Source organism: Struthio camelus, chromosome 20 (genome assembly GCF_040807025.1).
Source record: "Struthio camelus isolate bStrCam1 chromosome 20, bStrCam1.hap1, whole genome shotgun sequence".
Classification (NCBI taxonomy): domain Eukaryota; kingdom Metazoa; phylum Chordata; class Aves; order Struthioniformes; family Struthionidae; genus Struthio; species Struthio camelus.
The window spans coordinates 3,482,854-3,508,607 of NC_090961.1; the positions used below are offsets into that span (position 1 = coordinate 3,482,854).

Genomic DNA, 25,754 nt, shown 5'->3' on the forward strand with positions numbered 1-25,754 from the left:
TATCTCTGATGTCGGAAATAGGAAGGAGACCAGTCTCTGCAACCACTATGGACAAGTACAGTTTACTGCTCCTAGGACAGGAGGTTTAGCTTCTCTTGGTGCAGCACCACCCTTGTCCAAAGGAGATGGTTTAAATACATTGTCACCAATTAACAACATAGAGAAAATGTAAGAGGCGGGAACGTTGTGGTAAACCAGCCCATGTCAAAATTCTGTCCTCAGCTTTGTGCTAGTGCAGGAAATCAACACACTGATTAATTAATTTCTAGTTGATGTTCATAACTGTTAAAAGAGCCTTGTTCTGGTCTTGTCTTAATATGAATATAACCTGGGGCACATTTCTTCAGGCAGAAATGGAATTCCAGAGATGATTTTCTTACCGGTAATGCATACTTTTTGCCTTCTCTTGGAATGGGTGTGGATATAGCTTCATCTATTCTAGCTGAATTTGCATGTTCCAGATTTAAGAAAACATGATCCTGGGCACTAAGCTCTGAAAGGTACAACATCAAGTTACAATGTTTACAATACTGCATTTTTATTTATGAGTAAGTTGACTACAGCCTTTTGTTTAGTTCAGTCATAATGCTCAGTTAAAAATATTTATAGTTTGAGTAACTTTTAATTTTGTCCTGCACGTTCCTTGTTACCCCAAAAGAAGCTGAAAGGACCAATGACCTTATTTATCCAATCTTTAACTAACTTATCATCCAATTACATTTTAGCAACTGTAATGCTCGCTTCCAAATATTACTGCACTCTCTCTCTTCATCTATGGATAGATGCTACCTTAACAAAACTACTAACATCTAGTTTACACCTTCTTCTTGCTAGTCCTGAATAGATTCTGGTGCCAAAACCCAGGCTGGAGGCAACCGAGGAGCAGACCAGCACCAGCAGTTGTCTATCAGAGGCTAAACAACCCAACAGTCGTCTTCTGAAAGATCATTTAAACTACTCTAAATCACAGCTTAGTTTTCAATTTTTGCCCTAAGTCATTCATACCTGTGCTATTGTGATCTCTAACCATAAAGAGCAAGCCTGTGTTTTGACCAGTGGCATCACACAGGTTTTTGTCCACTGTTTCAGACACACCAGGAGCTTGCACACCAAGGGACTGCTCCGAACCTGGGGACTCCTCTGCCCGTTTTTGGTATTGTACCAATGGTTTCTTGTTTTCAGTAGAAAGGCTGTAAACAATTAGACAAGAAATTAATTACTTGGAGTTGTTTTCTTGTTCACCAATTAATCATGACAAATCTCTATGAAGTCAATAAAGATAGGAATTAAATGCTTCTGGTAGTCCTTAGTAGTACCTGTAGAGTGCTCACATGCACCTATGTTTGTAAAACAGCAATTAAGCAAAGTCGGAAACACTCTCTGAACAGCGTATTTCTTTCCCCATTCTCCTCTTTCACTTAATGCTGTATTTTATACAGTTAGGTTTCATATCTTTTTATACAGGACAGGAGGATACTAAAAAAATCATCAGCACTCAAAAAAGTAAAAACAGGGTCATATTCTGAACCTTCCTCCTGCTGCAATCAATGATACTATATCAGATTCCAATAGATCACATTAAGTTTTCCATTTTAAACACAACATCACAAATTTGTGGACATCTGGGACATCAAATATTGGTTGTGACAGTGACTTTGAACTCTCTAAACACAGAAGATGAAATTGTCATCTCCTTACAGCAAAAGCACAAGGCATCACAGTTTGTACGCATGGACTTTTCCACTAGTGGTACAGGTACTATGATATGCAGTTGAGTAAGTAATTCTATCCAGAAAAAACAATGATCCATATTGCTTTTTTAAATACAATAACAATTTAAAAAAATTAAATATATAATTCAATAGATTAAAAATAACAATATCATAGTTTCTAGGATCAAAATTGCTATTCATTTCTTTTTAATGTGAAAAAAGCAAGCATATATTGTATTCAACATCACTAAACTTTAAGGAAGTTAAAATAAGAATCCCAATTCAGAAAATGTATTCTGACACTTGGCTAAAAACTTGTTCATTTATAAAAATTTATAATTACAAGTTTCTGTATTCCTTGTTCCTGGTATTTAATATTTTTAATCCTGTGATGTGTTTACATCAGCATACAGAAACAGCTTAAAAATTGGCTTCTTCAGAATGGAAAATAAAAAGCCATAGTCATTAGGAACTGGTTTAAATTTGCTGAAATCTATGGCAATATTCATTCCTTGTCTTCATAAGCAATGCTGCTTCTGTCAACAGGAGTCACTCAGTTACTGCACTGGGTTTTGGACCAGCTTCAGCTTTCACAGGGGAAACCTGCAAAACTGACACTGGATTTCATCTGCCATTAAGCTTTTGCTCAGGTACAGCTATTTTCCTTTCGGATAATCATTTATGTATAGTTTTAAGGAATGTCTTCTTTTTCATAAATGAATAAATATTTCATTTTGCAGAAAAGTAAATACTGGAATTCCCACAATTCTGGAAGCAGATAGCTTATGCAGTCAGATAATGCAGAGTCCTCTTTACAGGCTGTAAAATGCAGCACTTAAATACCAGTCTGATCCACTAATAAAATCCAAAACCAGCAGCCTTTTCTGCATGTTGGCAATTTGATTATTATTTCACTTTGCTTTAATTTTCCAAAGTATTTCCCAACCCTTTCCATCCCCTTACAGCCCTGCTTATTAGCTATTTTCCTGATCAGTATAAAATACTAACATACCTGCGCTGGTGGAGAGATAGCATAATTAGCACTCTGCACTCTTATATAGGAAACAGATCTATACACAATAAAGCAGCAGCCAGAGTTTGGGTGCACCGTGAGTTCCACTAGGCCCTGTCTGCTACAGGCTTAGGCTAATGTGAATATTCTCCTATGAGCAGACTCGTCAGTAGTAAGAAGTGAAAGCAGAGCCAAGAAACCTTTTAAAGATTCCTGTGACTTGTAATCGATAACACCATGAATTATAGATCAGTTTCATGCAGAGATTTATTTGAAAGCCTTTCCCTGAGGGGACTTAAGTAAATGTGCAACCCTGACTCACCAGTCTGCCAAAGAAGGTCTGGGTAACACTGAATGAAGGGTCTTTTATTCATACAGATATATATTTGTGTTTAATTGTGCTTATTTTTTTCTAAAGCAAAGTAGATATCTGTTCATGTGAGTCTGTTTTGGAGGACTGGTGTTGTGAGCAGCGTGTATGCTGTTGGGTTCTCATCTGCATTGCTCAGCACCTCCCACTCAGTGTGAAGTGAGTGGGGGATGTTGGGGATACAGCGTCTAGGCAGACCAGAACAGGAGACTGCTGCTTTCTCAGAACAGATTGAGTCTGAACTCCTGAACTGCCTCTGACTTCGGGCATTTTACATGACCTCTCTGTGCTTAAGCGTAAAATAGTTTAAGCATAAGATTAAGCAAACAACCTGTTCTGTGGGGTTAAGTGATACGTAGGCTTAGAGCCAGCAGATGACAAATGAGTGAATTTCACCAATTAAATCAATACATCTCTACTTATTTCATATGGGTATTTTGAAGCTTAATTAATAGATAGTTGCAAAGTGTTTTGAGTTTGTGGTTAAAAGCCATCATGAAAATGTGAGTTTTCATTAGCAGTTGTATGGCATCATTAAGAAATATCCAGGTTATTAATGCTATGTAAATTAACATACCTATGTCCGGCAACATCAATTAAAGCTATGTTTGTTCCTAACATGGCAATGTTAGGGCCCAGTCCCACAGACTTATATATACACTGCTTAACATTTTACAGTCAGGATAATCCAGAATGAAATATGCCATACTTGCTTGCACAAAAATGCAGATTTTAAAACAAATGTATAAAGCCTGCAAACACTGGCTTTCTTAAAGCACAGAGGATTGTGATGCTAAATGCAAGAATACAGAACCATTCTAACAAAAGCACAGCTGCCTGGGGAACAAATATTGCTCTACCCTTTGCACCCAGGATTAAATAGTTTATTACCCAATGCAGACCTTTGTTTTCCTTCCCACGTCCAATAAGCTTATGACGGCAAATTAGCATGGCTTTTCTGTGTATGAAACAGACTTGCCTGACTTGTAATGAAAAATGCAAATCACAGAACTCCTTTTTTTATATTTATATATGCATATATATATATGTATGCATATTTACTCCATGGATTTCATGATTAAAGCTCAGATTCAGCTTGTTCTATTGAAGGAGTTGGTATTTGTGATATAAAAAACACTTTGATCACAATGCACCTTCTCCTGTAACCTCGAAGAGTATTTTTTCAGACATCAGATGGCAGATGGAGTCCCTGATAAACAGTAGAGCTAGTCTACATGCTGTCCCAAACAGCTTTCTGGCAAAATTCAGGATTTCAATTAAAACATTTTTTTTTCCCACCGAAAAGGACCTCATCTTTTTAAAGAATGGAAAAATCTGAAATACATATATTGCTTCTTATAGATATATTGAAATGATGAATATGTTCAATCTGAAGAGCTGAGTGGTTATGTAAAGGATCTCCAGCTATGGATTCAGACCTTAATTTACTTGATGCTATTCACATACCTTGCAACAAGCTGGTCCCTGCCCTGAGGTGCTTACAGTTTTAGACATGAGACAATAGGTTGGACAGATGGAGGCAATATTGGTCACCATGATAAGGAGTGAGCTTGATGCACCAACTGCTTGACCACAGAAGTTGTAAAAACTTACCAGTGTAAAACTCCCTCTTGAGAACATTTAAAGCTCACACAATTATCTAGGGTATAACTGCTTGTATCTTCTCCACTGGATTGCATTTTATCTTCAGCTATCACTATAGAAAGGGTTTTACTTACCCCTCAAATGTCTTGCTTTGTTTATTCTTTAGCTGGACACAACTCTCTCTGTTCCCTGACAGACCAGGCCTTTCTAACTGTGCTGTAGATTTTGCTGAGATGGAACATAACATTGGGCTGGAAATCAGTCTCATTGTCTTCTGCTTTATTGCTTCTTCAGTTGCTGGCCTCCTAGTAAACTAAAAAGAAAAGGGTAGCGCATAACGTTTTATCTGGGTTCCTTCAGTTGCACTGCCAGCTCTGATTTCAGTTATTACCCACTTCAAAAAACCACTGAGACTTCTAGTAACAGTCTCATTAGGACTGCAAAAATAACCAAAGAACTTTGATTGACTTTAACAGAAATAACGTTTCCTGAGAATGCATGCTTTAAAAATCTCCCACTGTAGAGCCAAGCAATAAGTCATTCTGGTCATCACTTATACCCTCACGCTGCATGGCTCATATACTGCCCCTTTTCTTATCCTGTTTTTCAGCATGACTGGTCTGGCCTGAAGAACATTTTCACTATATCTTACCATTTCACCATCAGATAAATTATTTCCACAATGTTGAGGCAACATTTAACCCAAACTTGCAGAACTGTATTTACTAGCTTACTTGAGGTAACTTTCAATGCATTAACGTGAGTGTACATAATGTGGGACACTTAGGCAAGCGTGTTTTATCCTCTTTATAAGCAGTGATCATTCAAACATTTGCAAATCAAGCTATCTTTTGGTATCTGAAAAAGTCAATTTGAAGGACTGCCTTTGAAGGAATGTTCACGTATCCAAAAAACCATTTGCATATATATCTTTCAACACATCAAATCTTCCTTCGAATCTGGACTGGGTTGAATTTCACCTAGCAGGTTTATGTACATGTATAGGTTTGAATAAAATTATTCTAGGGTAGAATGTGGCCATACTGCACAGCTGACAGTTTCTCTAACACTATTTTTTAATCTGTTACGTGAGAATCATTATCTTAAATTTAACAATCCGATGTTTTTCTTTATTACAACTAACAGGAGAACAAGCTATTCCTCAAACTATGACACATTAAAGTCTAAACCTAAAGTTACATGCAATTGTAAAACTAAAAGACATTATTCATGAAATGACTTAATAACCTCTTGCTTCCCAGTCAAGTTATTCAGCTCTTCCTGAAGTTGTGCTGTTGAACGCCGCATCATTAAGATTTCTCTTTGCTGCTTTAATAAAAGCTTCCTTTCTTGATGGGCTGCCTTGCAGATATTTTGCAGGTGCTGGATTTCTGCCTACACAAAGCAGAAGAGGAGAGAAACGTAAGAGAGAGTTAAAAAAATAAAAACAGGGAAAAGAGCCCTACATAAAAATGTGTATAGTATTTATTAACATAAGACAATACTATTATTAAAGCATCTGGAGAACTCAATATGCAGTTGTTTTTATTCCTTTTTTGTAAAAGATTTTTGCAGTTTTTCTTTTCACCAATGCTGACTGGAGAGTACCCGCGAAAAGTGATGACAGGTAAGGGACTATTTCACTGCCTGAGAGATAGGAGTAGCTCTCAGAGGTGAGACCTTTGGAATCAAAGTATCGTCGGGGCATTCAAAACTATACAATGCTTGTGGTACCTTCTTTGCATAGGAATTTCACAAAGTAAAACAGAGGCTTGAACTACATAAGGAACAGAACTCAAATCTTCTTATTACCAAGTCTAATTATGAGCCGATCATTCTCAAGTATCCGGCAAACTGAGACTATAAAATTAGCTGTTAGATCAATTTAAAATATTTCAACATCAGAAGCATAAATCTGCATAAATCAATGTAAGTCTAAATCACATGGCCTGTTCTTTATGACACCAATAGAAAAATCAACAATAACATTGGAGCAGCAGAGAAAAATGTTTTCTCCTCCCTCTCAAATTTACAGATTGCAGGCTTCGGCACAAAAATTACCTCACTGAATGCGGGAAACACAGAACAGAATAATGCATGTGAAACAAAACGACTGACTGCTTTTTACGCATGCTGCAGCAATTCCAGCCACCTCCTAGTGTTGCATCCTCCCACTGTTCATGAGATGAAAGCCAGCTCCTGTTGCTGCAATATTACCTGCTCCTGTTTCAGCTCAGTTAGGATTTTGCGCTGCTTCTCAGCCATGGCAGAGGCTCCCTTACTATCTCGCAGGTTTTCCAGACAGCTGAAAAGCAGAGAAGGATGGGGATCACAGTTAGAAAGATATTTGGACGGTATGAATTTAATGCTCTTTAAAACATTGCCAGGGATAACAGTAAAGCTTCTCCTTTCAAGACTGTTGCAGTAGGAGCAGGAGGCATGGAAAAGGCTCTGCAGGAGGAGCGAATTGTACAAGACTTGGAGGACACCTCGCTGCAATGGGCCGTCTCTCCCGAGATAGCCGGACTTCCACGAGCGCTTCCACGAGCTGAGAGCAAGGGATGCTCCTTCCTTTCCGGCATTTCGGAAAATCCATGTGTTTCATATGGGGGTTTGCACGGAGGTTTGCACAGCCCGCTTCGGGCGCGTAGCCCTCACTTACCGCCAGGCAGGCAGTGAGACTACGGACCCAGTACGCCAGGGACCCAGAGCACCGCCTCGCAAAAAGAAGGGCTTTATTAGCCCCGAGGAGCTCTGTCCCTCTGCAGCCTCACCTTGCGCCCTGGGCCCAGCCCCTGCCAGTTTTAAGTCAATAAATAGGCCCACCGACCTGAACGAAGCAGCACCTGGCCTGGAAGCAGGTTGGGTTAATAAAACGGCCAGAGCACGTGGCCTCATCCTGCCCAGGATGAGGACTGCGGAGAGGGAGAAACAACCTCGGACTGGGGCGAAACCCGGACGAGGAGCGGGAGCCACATCGAACTGCGGCCCTGGCCTGGGGAAGGCCCCGGGGCGGGGGGGGGGAGGCCATGACGGCCGGCTGAGGGAGGCCGCGCCGCCCGCCGGACAAGGTATCTGTATGTCCTGTAGGGGAAGATAATTCGCTCACCGCCTGCGGTGGTCCAGCCAGGCCAGCTCAGCCAGGGCTCTCTCCCGGAGCGCTTCGCCGCGGAGCCGGAGCAGGGCGGCCTGGTGGCGGGCTCGCAGCTCTTCTGCCCGCAGGCCCTGCGCCGCCACGGCCAGGCCCAGCGGGCTGCACCGGGCGCCGGCGGGCGCCGCGGGCGCGAAGGCCGGCGGGCCGTGCGGCGGCTCAGCGTGCTCTGCAGCCGGCGGGGCCGGAGGGGAGGAAGATGTAAAGTCGCCGTAAGTAAAACATTTCTCGGTAACGGGGAGGGGGAAAAGAAAAAAAAAAAAAAACTCCCGAGGTTTTATTCTGCAGCGGGGTCGGGTGTAGGGACCGCTACGATTAAAACACGCATCGTGAATGCAGTGCTTCAGCCCGAATTTTTCCCAGCTCGTTTAGCAAAGGGGGTGAAATCTGTGATCCAGGCCCGGCACGCGGCACTGCTGCGCACGCCGTGCTGGAAAGCCCGTTGCCGTTTGCCCGGCGCCACCAAGTCCTGCCGGCGGGCGCTCCCCTTCTCGAAGCGCTGAGTGACACGAACCTCTTCCTCCCAGAGACCTGCTGCGTCCCGCTGTTTTGGGACCCGTCGGACCCTGGTCGCTTCCTACGGACGGTGCAGATCGTCCCAGCGCCGGCCTCTCCCGATGACTGAAAGGACGGGAGAAAGGAAATACCGTCGCAGTGCAGCCTGAGGTACGATTTCGGACCCTGGCCCCGTTCTCTCTGTGGAGGCTGAGTCTTTCTCAAACTAGCACGGCGCTCGTATTTACACAACGGTGCAAGTTTTACCCGTGCAAAGTTCCTTTCTGGTAGTTGTATCCATGAGAGTTTGAAAGCAATTCCCCGGTCTCTAGTCTATGCCACTTTAAACGAACATAAACACGTGCACTTACAATATTCTCTCTCATGCCAAGGTATATGAGGAAAAAGCAAAATGGGGAAAAGGATACCTTTTTTTCGTAAAAACGATACATGAGAGCTTCTACCTTTAGACACACGCAGATTTCCCTGCAACACCAGCAAGGTATTTCTGCTATGATTTGTGCCTAAATCAGAGTAGAACAAGATTGTATTGCAAAGATGGATACTTTGGAGCAGAGACCTGAATGAACAAAAGGATGGGGCCACAATCTTAGAGACATTGTACCTGCCATGTAAGCCATTCTCAAGCAACGCAGAATAAACACCCATTTCAGAAATGGCACGCAGTGTCATTGGAGCCCTAAGCCATTCGTATAACCAAGCCACAGGCTAAACCATCTAGCTGCCTCAGTGTACGCTGTCCTCTGTACCTCTCGCCAGCTGCGTTGTCGCCTTCCGACTGATATCCTCCCTGCTTTTGCTTTGCATGGTCGAGTCTTGGCACAGAAGAATAATCAGCTTTGAAACTACTGCCCTCCTGCAAAAACAGAGTTTATCCTCCACAGACATGAGTGATCTACTTGAAAGGCAAAACTTTTAAGTCTGCTTCCCTCATCCTCTTGGGAAAGCCCTTCGTTGTAGATAATGCTGTTCACATGCCAATAATTCGTAGAGTTGAATTAACTAATGAGCTGGATACTACTCACAGTGAAATAACTGTGCGGGCATATGGGAGTAAGGCAGAATAACAGCTCACAAACTGCTGCTTATTTAGAGCTGCTTTCATAGGAGTCAGGGTACTGTGTTCATCCTAAGGGCTTTAAAAAAAAACAGAGATCACTTCCATCTGAGCTGTCCAAACACATGGAGAGAATTCACTGAGCTGAAGTATCTCCCAAAGCAAACATTCACACTCATGTAAAGAAAACCTGGAAGTGCATGCAAGGTCTGAGCTTGCTTTTACACATCTGGGGCTACATTCTTATTCTAATAGTCACTGAAGTCCATCAGTTTCCAGCTGACTTCAGAATCTGAGGCCGGAAGGCAAAAAAAAACCCAAATAAACAGCATGCTAAAATATTTTTTCTTTCTTTCTTCCTTTCTTTTTTTTAAAATCATATCCAAGGGGACTTCTTGGTTATGATTAGCATCTCACTAGTAGGCTTTCATGTCCAAACAGAAGAGTCACATTAATTATCCCCTGAGGACTTAAAAACTCTTCTCAGACTTCACAGCAAAAAAAAGGCTGTAGAGGGCAAAAACTGCAGTATATAAGTATATATTTCAGATCCACAATCCAAATGACAGTCTATAGGACTCTGTCACGTGAGAGATGTGGACACTTCTGAAAAAATTGTCTTGATCTACATGCTTTACCAATTAAAAAACCTTTTGATTAAGGTATTCTGAGTGAAAAAAACCAGTGGGGACTAGAGGAATTTTATGGTAGGTCCAGAAATGGCACTGCAGGGCCTGGAATGGTAACTTACCTCTAAATCGTGCTGAAGCAGGTCATTCAAAGACCTCTGGCTTTCTTGAACCTCTAGCTTTGCTTTCTCACTCAGCGCTGCCAGTTGCTGTTTCTGCTGGAGCTGATGGGCCTGCATTGGGAAATGATACGCTATAAACAATATTTTTAACTGAATCATGATTCCTCTGAGCTGGGTGCCAAAGTGCCACAAACTCCAAGAGAAAGCCACCCAGGTATTGAGCAGCCAGCTGCTGTCGCACCCCGCTGCCTTTGGAAGGCCGCCCAAATGCTTCCCGCAGCTTCGGCTGCAGCGGAGCAACGCGTTCTTGCCCACCAGGGCTAGAATGGGGTTTACAAATGGGACATTAAGGTTGGCATCTCTCCCCTGCAGCTACTTTGGGTGTATAAACCTCATGCACAGTCAGCTGCTGCCAGCTGATTATAACCTGAATACACTTGTACCCAGGGATAGCCAGCACTTTTTATGCAGGACAGGAGAACTGGAATTGCTCTTTGCTTAGGCTGCTTGCTGTACCTTCAGTTTGTGAGCCAGCTGGAGGGAGGTTTGCCTCAAATTGTCCAGATGGCTCCTGTGTTTCTCTTCTAGTTCTGTGCAGCTAAGGTCTCCCTCACCTGCGAAAGATGAGAAAATAGATGCTAACAGTCCCTGTTAGTTAAAAAAAAATCCATGCTCCATTTAGTAAGTGCCAGCTAAAGGAAGTATCAGGGTTTGACAGAGGGAGGCAGTGGGAGCAGTACTAGCTGCAGACTCCAGTTGGATGCTGCCCTGAGAACGTGTCTCTACGCTGCCAAAGTCCATGGGGATTTTAAGCATTTTCTAAGCATTTTGCCAGAAAGGGATAGCTTGCTGGATCACAACTGAGGTCAGTACACCTTGTAAATAATCTAACAACATCATTTTACTTTCAGTACGGTCCCAGGGCATCTGCTTACCTTTGCTGCCTTCCAGGCCTGGAAAACATGCCTGAGTCATAATACATAGATTTAAACAGCGGATTGCCACGGGGAGAAAGGGGGATGGATACGTCGTTCCTAGCTGCGTTTTCCTCTTGAGTCCTCCCTGGGCCTATTTTTGGAAGCTTCCCGAATCTCATGGCTGACTTTATTCCCAGAATAACTTCTCTGCATGCACCTACACCTCCTACCATATCTGAGGAAGTAAATGTCACTACCTTCATCCTGTCAAGAAATCTGTTAGCATAAACTCCTGCAAGTACTGGGGAAGAGGGAAGAGGTAGGACTTAAGAGGACACGTGCCAGGAGTGAGAAGGGTTGGGGAGCAGTTCCCCTGCTAAGTCACACTGTGGCCTGCAGTCTAGAGGGTGCGTTATTGCTGCGCTTGTTCCCGTTCTTCCTTGGTTGCACCCACAGGACCAGACCCACTAGTTAAAGAAGAACAAAAGCTTCCCAACCTGGTCACCTCCTGGAGAATTCCAGCAGCATCGCGTGCCCCTCCATCCTGCAGCTTCTCCCTGTTCTGGGGTGCCGATTTGGTATCCCTCTTTGGTCACACGGAAGACAAGCTCAGGAAAAAAGCTTTCGCTTCCAAGTGGGGTAAACAACTCTTGCTCCAGGTGCACCTATTTCACTGCAACTTCCTTATTATAACTCTCCTGTCTGTCATGTGCAGTATAGGTGATGTAATGTTTACCAGTGATATGTTCTTGGCTCTTTTGAGCTTCTCAGATAAATTGCTAAGCTTATTCAAACAGGTTGTGTGTGTACTCTGAGTTGTGTGACTGTCACAGCAACCAGGGTCATAAATGAATTGAAATGTGTGTCATAAATAGAAATAGGCTTGACTTGGAAACTTCAGATAAAATCTGTATCCCTATCCAGTTTGTCTGAATTCAAATTAGCCCATATCACAGTGTAAGCCCACAACATGCAGGGTTTGTTTTTACTTGAAATACTGAAGGATCTTTAACGCAGAAGCTTTGTCAGAGACTTGGGCTTCTTTGCCTGCCAGGCTGCTTTTTATGTTTACAAAGATGTGAGTGAAATAAAATGTTAATGCTTCAAGCTTGATGCAGATTTTCTGTTTGAACGTTGCTGCTTTTTTTGTAAACAGGTTGATTGCAAATTTCACTTACCTCTTAGATTGTTACCAGTTATCATGGCTTTTTAAAATATAGGAGGCTTTTCTTAACCTCTTGCTTTCCAGAATCAAGAGACTAGATGAAAATCTCCTCTTTCATTTAAGGAATGCATATTTCCAACCTTCCTGGTTCCGGTGGGTTGTTTGAAAAGACAAAGTCAAACTGAATGACTAAAAATCACGTGGCCAATAAAGATCCCATCCTTTAAAAGGATTTTTGTTTTTATCCTAATCTTTCCAGTTTGAGGCCTGATTCACACTCTTCAATGCTTGCAGTTGTGATGATTTTGTGAAATGGTATATTACGGAAAATCCTATAGGCGAAAGATGTGTTGTTTCTATAGGGCAGTTTTATTACTTGTTTTAAACGTATAATAGAAAAGAGGCAAGTGAACGGTTCTTTCACAGGTACACAGATAGCTCATCACTTTCAAAAGCCAGATTGGAATGTCTCCTTAAATATTAACAAATAAGGTCATTTTATATACAAAATTTGCAAGCTAAATTTCTTGATACCAATTTATCTGAGGAGTTTTTAATACTAGTAGCTGGGCCATTCTGAAGTATGGGAATCTCTTAAGACTGAGTTTAAAACTGGGATGTATTTTCAGCTTGTGCCTCAAACTGAATAATGCTACTGCTGTTCACCTCAGAGACATCTAATGGTATTGCCCTCAAGGTGAATAAAAAGTTTGTTGTGCTCTGTTTTCACTCCTCTGGAACGTAATTTTCCTAATTGTGGCTATTGCCAGATGCATTTGTTGTGTTGTTAACATCCCGTGTTAAAGAAAATACCATCTGGCTAAACTTCATGTCCTCTTACATTATGATGAATGGCATTTTATTGCATACCCAGATAGCTTAAATGTTCATACACTCAGCTGCTTTAAAAAAATGCTATTTATTAAATCACTTTCCGCTGCACCTGCAGAATCTCAGTAAAACCCTGTAGCATCTCTGTGACATATAATTAAAAAAGCTGGGCTAAAAGTCTCATTTTTCTAATCACTTGAAGTTAGACAGAACCACTTACTGCTGCTTTATTCAAGGACAGCTTTTCCTCTTTCTGCTCATGTCAGCAATCAGTCCAAACTAGTTATTACAAAAATACATACTTGCAACTTTAAATATAAGCACAACTTTGACTACATTATTGCCTGGGAGTATATGAAGATGGTGTGAAAAGGGTCCTGAAAGGCTGCTGTGGAACAGAGCAACGGATCCAGAAGGAACTGACCAGCTGGCACCCGGGTCAAGGCAACCCTTCCCCTCTCCAACACTGCTGCGCTGGCTCTATTGCTTTATTATTTTATGATACTCTTCAGATAAGGGAAGGGATGTGTGAAATGCCACCCAGGCATTTCAGTACTGTGTTAGCATACAAGAACTGTGCTGTAGTGATGACGAGCAAATGGAGATACAGAAAGAGGTTGCCTAACCCCTGTTCACAGCTGAGATACACACAGTGAACGGGATGGCTGAAATTCCCATCTTTGGCCCTTCTTTAGCAGGACTTGTAAGCCAAGCACGATCCCTAAGGAAGAGACCCTAAACCTGAAAGCTTTGCTTGTGAACCCCAGCGAATCAATGGGCTCATCTGCATTCCTGAGTACCTTCTGAATCAGTATTTCCATGTGCACTGAATCCGTTTCTTCTCTACAGCTACATCTGGTATCTTACTTGTCATTGAAGAGTAGCTGCTTGCTAAATTATGAGATTAATGTGACCTGTGCTGCTCCTGTCCTCTGCATATTTTGTGTTTATATCTAAATCCTTTAGTGCGTACGGTTGGCCAGAGTTCAGCTTCCAGCCAGATGTTGCAGCACCTGGTGATATCAACCTCAGCCTGCTGCAGATACTTCCACGTGTGCCATCCCCCGTACCGAGCAGCAGAGAAGCTCCTGCCACAGGCTAGCACAAGCAGAGCCCGGCCTGAAGCCAGACCTCACCAGAACATTGAATTTTCATGAAATGTTGCTTCTATTTCTCACGAATTATATTCAATTCCCTCAACCCACTACACTTCCAGTATGGATCCCAAACCCCCAACCAGTAGAGCAAAGCAACACTGGACCCCACAGAGCAAGAAATACAAAGAAGTCCACAAGATTCATGGTGGCATTTTACGAGTAACAGCATGCTGTGGGACAGTAGCATGGAGAAGGACAAAGTGCTGACTTCTTCATGCGCACATGAAGGCCATAGTAGGTTCTGTCAGCTAGCTAATTAGCTGTGTGAACACAGCCTTTGAGGATGTGAAAAGGAGCTAATTCGGAGGGAGGAAACTGGTATCAAAGGGAGTGAGAGCAATTCTTGTGCTGCCTGCCACTGAGTCAAGAGGCACGCTACGCTTCAGGGCTGCCGTCATTGCAGACTGCTTCAGAGATGCTCGAAGGCTGATGATTGAGCTCGCTGGAACTCATCAGGCAGCAGGTTTGCAGAATACAGAAGAAGGTGTAGTATTTTGAAGCAAAACACCAAGAGCTCTCTTATCTCAAAACTGCCAGTCAGGGGACAATTAGCTGAAACCATGTGGCTACATTTCTCTGCTCTCCTCTGATTCCACTAATTTGTTCATGTCTCTCTCTCTCTCATAAGCAAGAAGGCAGCTCCCTCTAGCGATATGAAAAAATATGTGAAATCAGCCATTAAGAGGAGAGAGAATTTTATGTATGAATATGTTTTCTTTGTACTCCAGGTTAAAATTCTGCATTTTAAGAACAGTGGCTAGCATTCCATTTGCTTTCCTAATGCTATTTACTTTAAAGCAGTATCTATGCTGGAGCTTCAACATTTAGAAAATATTTTTTTAACATGAATTTCAGTTTATACCTTGTTCTCTCTCAAATAGAGAAAGGAAAAACCAAGAGTCTGGCTCACTCAGATGAGCTTTCTGGTCTGTAATCCCCTCACAAGGCTGTAGGAGTGGACACAGGGAAAACGGTTTCAAAAGCACCCAGTTCCCTTATTTAATAGCGATACAGACAACCTGGGTACTGGGCTGTATTCAGAGGATGTGCTGCAGTATCAAGGAAGACAGAGCTTAGCTCCTTGCAGAAGAGACCTGGTGGTCCGGCAGGAATGGTGGAAGTATTTTATGCAGTGGTGTCTCTGAGATAACCAGGATGTGCAAACCACTTCCTCATCAGCTCACTTAGTTACGAAGTTTTGTGCATAAACTGATTAGAGATGCAGACAGCAGCTATGTGGACTACTTTCCAGGGAACTCTGTGGAGATGATTTGTGTTTGTCACAGCACATGCTTATTGCATTTGCAATTGTGGATTTTATACTAGCTGTTTAAAAAGAAAATTCAACAGCTCAAGACAGATTCACTGTCTTATTCCAGGCAGTAAATAGTTACAAATATTTTGTGAGCATCTACTTCCTGTAGTGTGTTTTATTATGTTTGAAAATGAATTTTGTTATTTTGCCAAGTGTGTTTACTCCAGAAAAATTTTAATGCTTTTGGCATAGCAATTAACGGTTAGGTGATGCATATATCTTTTAAAGTAAATATTTATGTTTTGCAGCAGTTGTGTAATTACACATCATTACCCTGTGTGTGCCTAGTGACTTCTGCCTTCTTCTGTGAAAGAGAGCAGAATCAACTGATGCATTATAGCAGACAATGCGGCCTTGCATCTGAATACCCTTTTACTGATAAGGGTGGTGAACAGAGCCACTTGTGACCCATATTTCAGAACCACATTGTCCTCAAAACGACAGCACTGTGCCTCATCTGCAGCAACATGCCCCATATTGGGACTACTGGCTTAGAATCAAGCCTTGGGGTTGAACTCAAACCTTCCAGATCCTGCAAATGCAGGAGAAGGTAAAGATTTCCCTGGCACAGAGACCAGGCAGAAGTTCCTGTTATTCAAGTGCTGAACAGTGGATGGCAGGGTATTTTTGCCAGATAGTTCTCAGAATTGGGGTCCTTAGTTATTCATACTAAATAAGTACAATGTCTTTTGCTTATGGTAAACTGTTCAGACAACAGACTTACTATCCAATCATATTAGATGCCCTCCTATTCCCTGGGGGCTGGGGAGAAGCATAGTAAACAATACTGGCTTCTCCGCCACCTCAAAATCCAATATTACTTATAACATTTTGTGGGGAAAACAATGAAGAATCCTTAATAAGAGCAAAGGCTTTTTGTAAGTACTCTCTTTGAGAAAAGGTTATCTGATCTTGTTCTTTTGTGTCTGAAAAGCCCTTAAAACAATGCACCATCTGCTACTGTTTGTTAGAAGCAAGCAGAGATCTCTTCAGACAGAGAGGCCTGCGAACTATTGTTTGCCATTTAACCCTTTCGGCAGCAAACTTTCCCTTGTTTCTATGAAAATATTTGTTCTGCAGAGTAGTCGCAGTGCTTTGCGTGCTGCCCTGTCTTTGGCCAGCCTTGCAGATTCCTCTCCGTTCTGTCTGCATCCTTTATCAACGCCTGTAAACGTGCCGTGCCTTGGTATCTCTTGCTGTACAAGTGGGATAATACGCCACACTTATCTGACGTGGAAATTATAAGGAATTAATTGCAAAGCTCTTTGAGACCTTCAAATGGAGCTGCAAGGGACTGCAAATGGCTCTGATCTGAATTGTGAAGGACTATTCATTCCTAAGAAACAGCTTAAGAAGTACCTTGGGAGGGTACTGAGCAACCACTGTACTCTTTGACACTTCTTTGGGAAATGCCGTCTTACCAAAGTCCCGCTCAAAGTCGTCTTGAATCTCAGCGCCAGTGGTCAGAGGGGCAGAGGGTCCAAATCTGTGGCTGTCGGGTGTCCCCAGGCTCTCTGCAGGAGACCCGTTTGCAACTTCCTCGTGATTCTGAGCCTTCAGAGCAGCCTCCCGTGGGTAGTGATTCCTCTGAGCTGTGGGTTCCCTCTGTGGACTGTGTTAAGGCAACAACAAAAATGACTGAGAGAGTTTTTGAGGTCATGCACAAGTATAAAAAAATCTGTTGAACTAAAAAATGGTTATTTCATTTTAACGAAGCTATCATTTATTAAATTTTGTCAAATAGAAACAAAAGACTAACCGAGAAGTCACATCTGCCAATGTACAAAGTTTCCTTTCTTGTACCTGGATGATGTTGGGAAAGGTAACAGCACTCTTTATTACCTACTCTAGTTACTCCTGTGAAAGAGCTGTTTTTTTTTTCAACCTGGTGGAAAGTAGAAACAAGAACCTTGCAGTTCTGAGGCTGAATTTATTAGAGCTGTGTTGTACAATCTGTGCCATTGTTCGTACTCGGTTGCACAACTAGCTCTGAACCTTGGCAAAGCTCTCTGAAATCTTTTTATGCAAGGTGTTGTAGAAATACAAAGTATTACTCTCTGTTCCTTATGTTTCTAGGACTTGTGCTATGGCCAGGTAAGATTTGCTATTGATATATATTATTTAACATTGCAAACAATGTCGGCACCGAGGCCCACAGTCCTGCCAAAGATCTCAGCTAATTGGTTGTACTTTGTTTTGATGTATAACTGTTTGAACCAAAACTAAGCTCTGAACTAAGACCCACCCATAGCTGATATGCTGCACTGATGCAAGTTCCCCTGTGTCCTTTCTAACAGTCAGAACAAGGCTTAGTTAAAAAGATTAGGAAGGAAGGTGTGAAAATGGGCATTTATTGTGCTGAAACACAGGCAGGGAGACTGAGACACATTGAAACGGTGACAGATGTTTTCTTCTTTATACAGAAAAATGAATGTTTTTTTTTTTTTTATCAGCAATCAGCTTAGGGAAATCTCATTTCATTTTTCTCATTAATAAGCTTTGCTTTGTTTTTCATGACCCAGAAACTGCTAAAATGATTAGAACAGCTTCCACTAACGCATGTCTTGGATGTTGTCTTCAGAAAGTGGGAGCAAAGGAGGATGAGTGAGAAAGAAGGGAGGCAACAGGTATTTCTCTTAAAGCAATTCTAACATTTGTTGGGCAAATAGCCTGATTATTGCTTATGCGTTTGTGTTGTGTTGGTTTCTTAGTCAACTCCACTGTTGCTTTTGGCTGTTAAGAAACGCCTACTTCTCATTACAAAGGTTGATGCCAAGGCCCCATTCCAGCCTTGCCCGGTTGCTGGGAAGGCTCGTGCTGCCATCAGTGGGAGTCAATACAGAGTCTCCAGAAAACTCTGTGATTACACAGGTGTGATCAGCAACCTCTCTCATCTAAACACAACCAGTTCTGCAGTGGGCATAAATTATCCCAGTTGCCGGATGAGGCTCTTTGGATTTGCACCAGCTAGAGGGATAGCAGTATTGGGGCTGCAGCAGGAAGAAGAGCTGTGATCCAGCAGCTAAGTGCACTGGGACATCGGGCCTCTGCCTGCCTATGAGCCTGCTCTGTGCACTTTCAAAAACGAACTTACAGCAAAAGTATTATGAACTTTTTGACATCTAAGAGATGCCAAAAGTAATGGAAAGCCATCTCTACAGGCAAGTGAATCAAAACAAGACTGTGACTGCATAAACCTTTTTTGGTAGTTTGAAGAATTCCCATCAGTGGGTCATTTGCATTAGCAACAAATTTCCAGCAGCTGCCCCTGCGGACTGCAGAGCAGCCGTGCATGAGATAGGAACATTTCTTATGGAAAGACACACCTGCAGGATTTCTTGCATGAACATGAAGCACTGTTTTCGCAGCTATAATTAAACATGTAAACACAAAACTACACTGTTGAAACTGGCTGTGGGTAAGATCATGTTCAAGTGCCCTGAGTTTGTAACACTGGATGTATTTGTGAATGCAGCTGGCAAGCAGTCAGTTGTTAACAGGTGGCTTTGTTTAAATGAACTCTTTTTGGGAGAATATTCTACTCTAAGCAAATGTGGACTCATAACTCACTAACAGTGGTAGTGTCCTTTATATATCCTTTATATCATCCCTTTACTATAACTACTGCTGCATTAGAGGGAGCACTCAGCTCCCAAGATGAGTCTGGAGCTGTCCACAACTACAGCAGCACTGTCCGCTGCTACTCTCTCACTGGTGGTGATATTTTATCTGCATGTAGCCCTCCTCATCTCATGAAGCAGCAGCACTTGCAACAGGGTTGTAATTTATTGTTTGAAAGGTTTTATTGGTGAATTTTTTCCTGTGATGCTCTGAGGACTTTGTTTGACTCCACTGCCCAAACACATGGAGCTTTGCTTTCTCAGTAATTGCATTGTTGAGGAGATCAGTGCAATCTATCTTATTTCTACTTTGTCTGATGCTTGTCCATTACAGCTGAAGGGCTGTTCCCATCTGGGTCCACAGGGGCTCTGCACCTACCTTCCATTAGCGTGAATTAGAGTTGTATATAAACACATACGCATCAGGACAAGAGTAATAGACCCCACCATTTTTTTAAGGCTAGTGGGCTTCGCCATGGAGGTGTGGTGTGTATGCCACTCTGGCACTCTTCAGTGCATGCTCTGAGTGGTGAGCACTCATGCTTTATAAATTTGCCATCTACTGTGACAGAACAACTCCATAATCCTTGCAGCTGATCCCTCAGAGCAGAAATCAGTCCAACCTTTGTGAACGTAATAGTTGCACACAAAAAACAGGGTTTTAACTCTCAGTAATTCCAGTAATTACTGTTCATAACTTTGGCAAGCTGAGCTGTCTGGACTTATCGCTCCTATTTTCATTTTCCTCTTGTTTGCTTTGAACTGTAAAGCTGTAAACAATCCTCTTAAAAAGAATGCTGTGCCATATTACAGGCATTTTCTGTATGCATGGCAAAGTCCTGCCTTCAGCTAAAAAACGGTGTTCTTCTTTCTACCACAGCTTCCACAGCTTAGTATTTAAACAGAAGGGAACGCTGTGATTCTCATGGTGTGCTCCTGGTGCCTCTCCCTCGTCTGTCTCGCTAGGGCCCAGTCCGCTCTCTGGCAGCAGCACAAAGCCACCAGTTCTAGTGCAATTACTCTGCACTTGCCTCTCTGTAAATAAGATCAGAAATTGTTTCACTTCCTTGGCCGTTCTGAAATAAAAGGCAACACTTAGGATGAGACTGTGGCCTTCAGGTTAATTCCTCCTTGCTCCTCTCGCAGGAGGAGCAACAGGCCAGGACAGGTAGGCTGCCACGGCCACTTTGGTCCCAGACACTAAAACTGCCTCCTGAAGCAGGGCCGGGCCATCCCCTTTTGGGGCAGGGATCACACAACGAAAACACTTTGTCCTTCTTCTCTCAGAACAGGAATTTAGGGACAGAGTGGCATCTTCACTGCAGGCAGTGTGCTGCACATACATCCATTCTTTAGTAATGCTGGTCTAGGTCATATTTAATCTTCAAGGATTCAAGGATTTATTCCCTAAGGAAAGACCTCTCTGCAGAGACATGTGGTCTGTGCTGGGACTCTGTGGCTTTGTCTTTCTCTAATGGTTGGGCAGAGGCACGTTTGATTTGGGGTTAATTATTGCTTTTGAGCAATAATTCACGGTTCTCCTTGTAACCAGAGATGGTTCTCCTTGTAACCAGAGATGGTTCTCCTTGTAACCAGAGATGACCTGTCTAGGGGCAATTATACAAATATGTCTTTGCTCTCTAAGATACAGGTTAAGAGCAAAGGGTTTATTATTTACTGTAAGCTACATTAAAGATTTAATTAACATAGGCTGACTGAAAACTTAATATACGCTAATGTAATCCTTTTTTCTAAACTTCCTGTTTCAAAAGATAATTTCCATAATTACTGTGCTCTGCCATGTGTCCACTTCAAGGAAAGTTAATGTTTGTGAGTAGGTGTTGCTACACATACACACAACCTGTGGAGCTGCAACAAACATAATTTCTCATCCACTTTTGGAGCAAAGTGAGTGAAAACAATTACCATAAATGAATTTATAGTATTCAGTTGATTAAATCTCTCTTTAATCCCCTGCAAAAAGGAGATCAGTGGAGATTTAACTAGGTACTCATAAAGATAATCAATTTACTCTTCTGTCAATGCCATATGTTAAAATGGGGGGGAAGGGAGGTAAGATCTGCATGTTACTTTTCAAACAACTTTACGCTACACTAGCAACACTTCATTGCTATTCAGAACAGTGCAACAGAATACTCTGTGCACTGTTTGTGGCTCTGATGTTTGGCAGCATAGCTTAAAAAGGACAGAACTGTATTCATCTGTTTACATTTAAGAATCATCTCCTCTATCTCTACATCCTCCTAGGTAAGCTCAGGAAGTGTGGGCTAGATGAGTGGACAGTGAGGTGGCTTGAGAACTGGCTGGATGGCCGAGCTCAGAGGGTTGTGGTGAATGGCGCAGAGTCAAGTTGGAGGCCTGTGGCTAGTGGTGTCCCCCAGGGGTCAGTCCTGGGCCCAGTCTTGTTCAATATATTCATCAATGACCTGGAGGAAGGGACAGAGTGCACCCTCAGCAAGTTCACTGATGATACTAAACTGGGGGGAGAGGCTAACACACCAGAAGACTGTGCTGCCATTCAGAGGGACCTGGACAGGCTGGAGAGCTGGGTGGAGAGGAACCTCATGAAGTTCCACAAAGGCAAGTGCAAGGTCCTGCACCTAGGCAGGAATAATCCCATGCACCAGTACAGGCTGGGGACTGACCTGTTGGAAAGTAGCTCTGCCGAGAAGGACCTGGGGGTGCTGGTGGACAACAAGTTAAACATGAGCCAGCAGTGTGCCCTTGTGGCCAAGAAGGCCAATGGTCTCCTGGGGTGCATTAGGCAGAGTGTTGCCAGCAGGTCGAGGGAGGTGATCCTGCCCCTCTATTCAGCCCTGGTGAGGCCTCACCTGGAGTACTGTGTCCAGTTCTGGGCTCCCCAGTACAAGAGAGACATGGCACTCCTGGAGAGAGTCCAGCGGAGGGCTACCAAGATGATTAGAGGGCTGGAGCATCTCTCCTATGAAGAAAGATTGCAAGAGCTGGGCCTGCTCAGCCTGGAGAAGAGAAGATTGAGAGGGGATCTCATCAAAGTGTACAAGTATCTGAAGGGGGAGTGTCAAGAGGATGAGGCCAGCCTCTTCTCCGTGGTGCCCAGCAACAGGACAAGAGGCAATGGGCAGAAACTGAACCACAGGAAGTTCCATCTGAACCTGAGAAAAAACTTCTTCACTGTGAGGGTGACAGAGCATTGGAACAGGTTGCCCAGAGAGGTGGTGGAGTCTCCTTCCCTGGAGATATTCAAAAGCCGTCTGGATGTGATCCTGGGCAATATGCTCTAGGTGACCCTGCTTGAGCAGGGAGGTTGGACTAGATGATCTCCAGAGGTCCCTTCCAACCTAAACGATTCTGTGATTCTGTGATTCTGTGACTCTTCAGAGGCACTTCATAGTTTAACAGGAGTCTTTCTGAGACGGTGTTTCCTATCACCTGGCACACTACTTTTTAACGTATTTGTTTAGGTGTAATCCTAAACATCCATTGGGTGCAATCCTGCAAGCCACTGCCCGAGCGTAACTTGTCTATTGAACTCCTCTTGGACCCCTGTAACGCGCCAGGCTGGCTCGCAGGAGCTGCCAGCTTGGAGCCCGGCAGGCTGCAGGGCCTGCTATAACATCACCTCCAGGGTTTTAGGGAAGCGTTTGACCATGCCAAAGGGAAACGTGGTGCGAGCCAGCGGGCACGGAGCAAGCGCCAACCCACCCGCCGCGATCCGGGGCGGCGGCGGTGTCCTGCGCGCTCCGCGGCGGCGGCGTCCCGCGGCGGGGCTGGCGGCGCCACCTGGCGGGCGGCCCCGGCGCCGCCGGCTCCGCGGGCGCGCACCGCCCCTCGGGGCTGAGCCGCTCCGCGGCGGCTGCTGCTGTTTCACCAGATTGGGAAAAAGTGAGACCTCCCTCAGGCAGACCGGGCGATGCCTTGGCGGCCGTATGAGGAACGTGTGCCGAAATCTCCCTTTCAGCTCCCGCTCTCCTCCCATCTGCTTACAAAGCTGGGAGGCTGAATCTAGGGCAAAACTTGTGTAGAGCAGATACATCTCTTAAAAAAAGGACTTGAAACTTTCCTATCGATCTTCCACCTCTCTACAAATAGGTGGTTCCCTCTCTCAGTATATCTTGTGTCAAAATCTGCCTACTTGGCAATTCTCTGGGTAAGGGATAAAGAGCAATCTGACTCCAGGCTGAAACGGTGCTATTCATTTTAACTGCACGCGTATGTGGCGCATTCAGCAGAGAATAATATATCCAGATTTGTTTACCTTCTAGCGAGGAAGCTGTGAGATGGAGAGGCTGGGCTGGTTATTGGCTTTTCATGCAGTAGTCTTATGTCCACCTCGGAGCCTTTATTCACCAGAAAACCTTTTAAAAAGATAGATGAAGACCTTTAATAAATATGCTCTTCATAGAAATGAAATGGTCCAAGCTTTGGCATCTATTCTCTGCCTATCTATGTGTGAGCACTTAACTTCCATATAGCTCTTCTAATTCACAGGCTTCTAAGCACTTGGCATTAGGCTTGTAATTCCTTTCCTTCTGCTGGGAAAACCCAGGCACCAGAAGGTGGGGTGATGTGTCCAAAACCAGTGACAGAGCAACAGATAAAATTCATAGGTATAGTTTCACAGGTGCAGTAAGGGGAGAGGAAACCCATTAGATCATTATCCAAGTTTCTCAACGTCGTAACCTGCAGCTCAGTCCCATCTCTCCTCTCACAGGGGGACTGACTGACTTTTCAGCGCTAATCAAACACTCATATAAGAAAAGTCAGTCACTGCTAATGCTTTGCCAACCTGATCTGAGAAGACTGGCCAGAGTTTCATGGCCCTGCTCATCCAAATCAGCTGAACAGTGTACAGACTGGAGCTCACAGTCGTGGCTGTCACAGGGTCCCTCAGGCTTGCTCAGGGCCCTTGTGGCTCTTCTCAAGATCAGATCTGTGAGCTGTGCAGAGGACAAGCCTGCAAATGCTCAGGGCTCCTGCAGTCACTCCCACCGAGCAGTACAGATCCAGCCTAGAGGAGCTGCTTGTTAGGGATATTCCAGGGCACCGCTGACTTCCAATAGCCAAGGGGAAATTGAGCTTGACTACTAGTTCATAGCTTTGAGGATCTCGTGCTACATTACCAGAATGTCCCTGCTGCATCTTATCAGCAGGACCTACCTTCCAGTGTGTTGCTCAGGTCTTCCCCAGTGCTGAAGCGTCTCTGTCTTGCACTATGGGTGATCCATGGCAATTCTTTGCTCACAGCACTCCCACCAGAGGAAGGAGGGTGTATTGTTTTCTGTCTGTCCTGGGCTGTTGCTCCCTCAGTGTTACCCTCAAGGCTAATCCTGTCCAGTCCATGAAATTCTCTATCTGATGATACACATAACTCATCAGGATTTGGGGCTTCCAGAAGCATTTGGATAGTCATTGTCCTGTCTTGCTCATCCTTGGATGTCTCAGGCTCTGAGCAAGAAGAAGAGCCTTTGAAAAGGTCCAAACTCATCTGCGTTGATATTTTGTCAGCAGAGTCTTGAACCCTGCTTGTTGCATTCAGTCTCTTCATTGCCAGCTCAACCTCTTCTGCAAGTTCCTTGGATAGACTGTGTATGGCTTTCACTCGATCCTGTTTGTTTCTATATGGAGAAAGATCAGAAGGCAAGTCCTTGGAGTCAGGTTTTGCATCCTGCCAAGGAAAAGAGAACCTCTGTGGAAGTGTATATAGAGCCGGGGGAGAGCAGTCCCTCCAATCCTCACATTTCGGAGAACTGAGAAACCAGCATTCAGATTGCAGTGGTGCTGGGGAAGCTAATGCCTCTCTCTTTTTAGGTGATTGATCCGTTTTAAGAAGTAGATCCCTGTTTAAATAAAAAGGAGAAATGTTAGGTTATAAAGACAAAGTAACATTAGCCTTCTTCACAGACCACTATCTTCAGGTAAAGCACTTCACAAAAGAAAAAGAAAGAAAATTTCTCTGTCTGCAGATACATTTGTCAAACACTAGGATGAGGATGGAGCATGGAGTGCTGGCAAATAGGGAGAAGAACTGGAATCTTGCCAGGGCCTGGCAAGGAATAATTAGTATTTAGAAACACAAAGCATAAAAGTAGGCTGAAATGTTTGCCTCAGCCTGGAGAGCCAGAGGGTCAGTCTCCTTCCATGCTCCAGAGATTACAGAACTGGGTCATGCACTGGAGAGCTCAACTATTTCTAAGGAATAATCAATATTTTTACTCGTCTTCAGGAGGCTCTATTCCTCTCGGCAAGATCTCTTCCTGAAAGCTTTCAGTCTTTAATAGACACTAATTACTTAAGTCTTGGATCCTTCCAGTGAGAACAGTCACCATTCCTTTAATGGGCTGGTAAACCAGTGCATGTATAGACTAGATAAAGCACATGCAGGTTGATTTAATGCATTGGCAGGAGAAAGCAAATCTAATTTTATATCCTGAAACACAGAAGCCCTGGCTCACAGTATTATCCTGTAACTGCTGTGGACTTGGGTATAATAAGGCTGATTTTAAGGTGAGGTATGTTAATACCTAGTAGATTAGCCCAATCAGTTGCTCTATTTATTATAACGTGCAACAGAG

The 25,754-nt window shown here is 43.5% G+C and overlaps 1 protein-coding gene across 1 annotated transcript in view; it reads right to left on the bottom strand.

Moving 5' to 3' along the window:
* CCDC187 (coiled-coil domain containing 187) overlaps positions 1-24,869 on the bottom strand; it is a 34,068-nt gene extending 9,199 nt beyond the window's left edge. Inside the window, exons 1-13 of the mRNA XM_068914758.1 lie at positions 24,340-24,869; positions 23,438-23,537; positions 16,981-17,171; positions 10,691-10,788; positions 10,175-10,285; positions 9,116-9,222; positions 8,365-8,471; positions 7,809-8,019; positions 6,917-7,004; positions 5,948-6,094; positions 4,834-5,012; positions 1,006-1,190; positions 381-493 (exon numbers count right to left, since the gene is read on the bottom strand). Coding sequence (XP_068770859.1) covers positions 381-493; positions 1,006-1,190; positions 4,834-5,012; positions 5,948-6,094; positions 6,917-7,004; positions 7,809-8,019; positions 8,365-8,471; positions 9,116-9,222; positions 10,175-10,285; positions 10,691-10,788; positions 16,981-17,171; positions 23,438-23,537; positions 24,340-24,727 — 2,025 coding nt within the window. The 5' untranslated portion in view covers positions 24,728-24,869. The remainder of the gene's footprint in view (positions 1-380; positions 494-1,005; positions 1,191-4,833; positions 5,013-5,947; positions 6,095-6,916; positions 7,005-7,808; positions 8,020-8,364; positions 8,472-9,115; positions 9,223-10,174; positions 10,286-10,690; positions 10,789-16,980; positions 17,172-23,437; positions 23,538-24,339) is intronic.
* Positions 24,870-25,754: the final 885 nt, after the last annotated feature.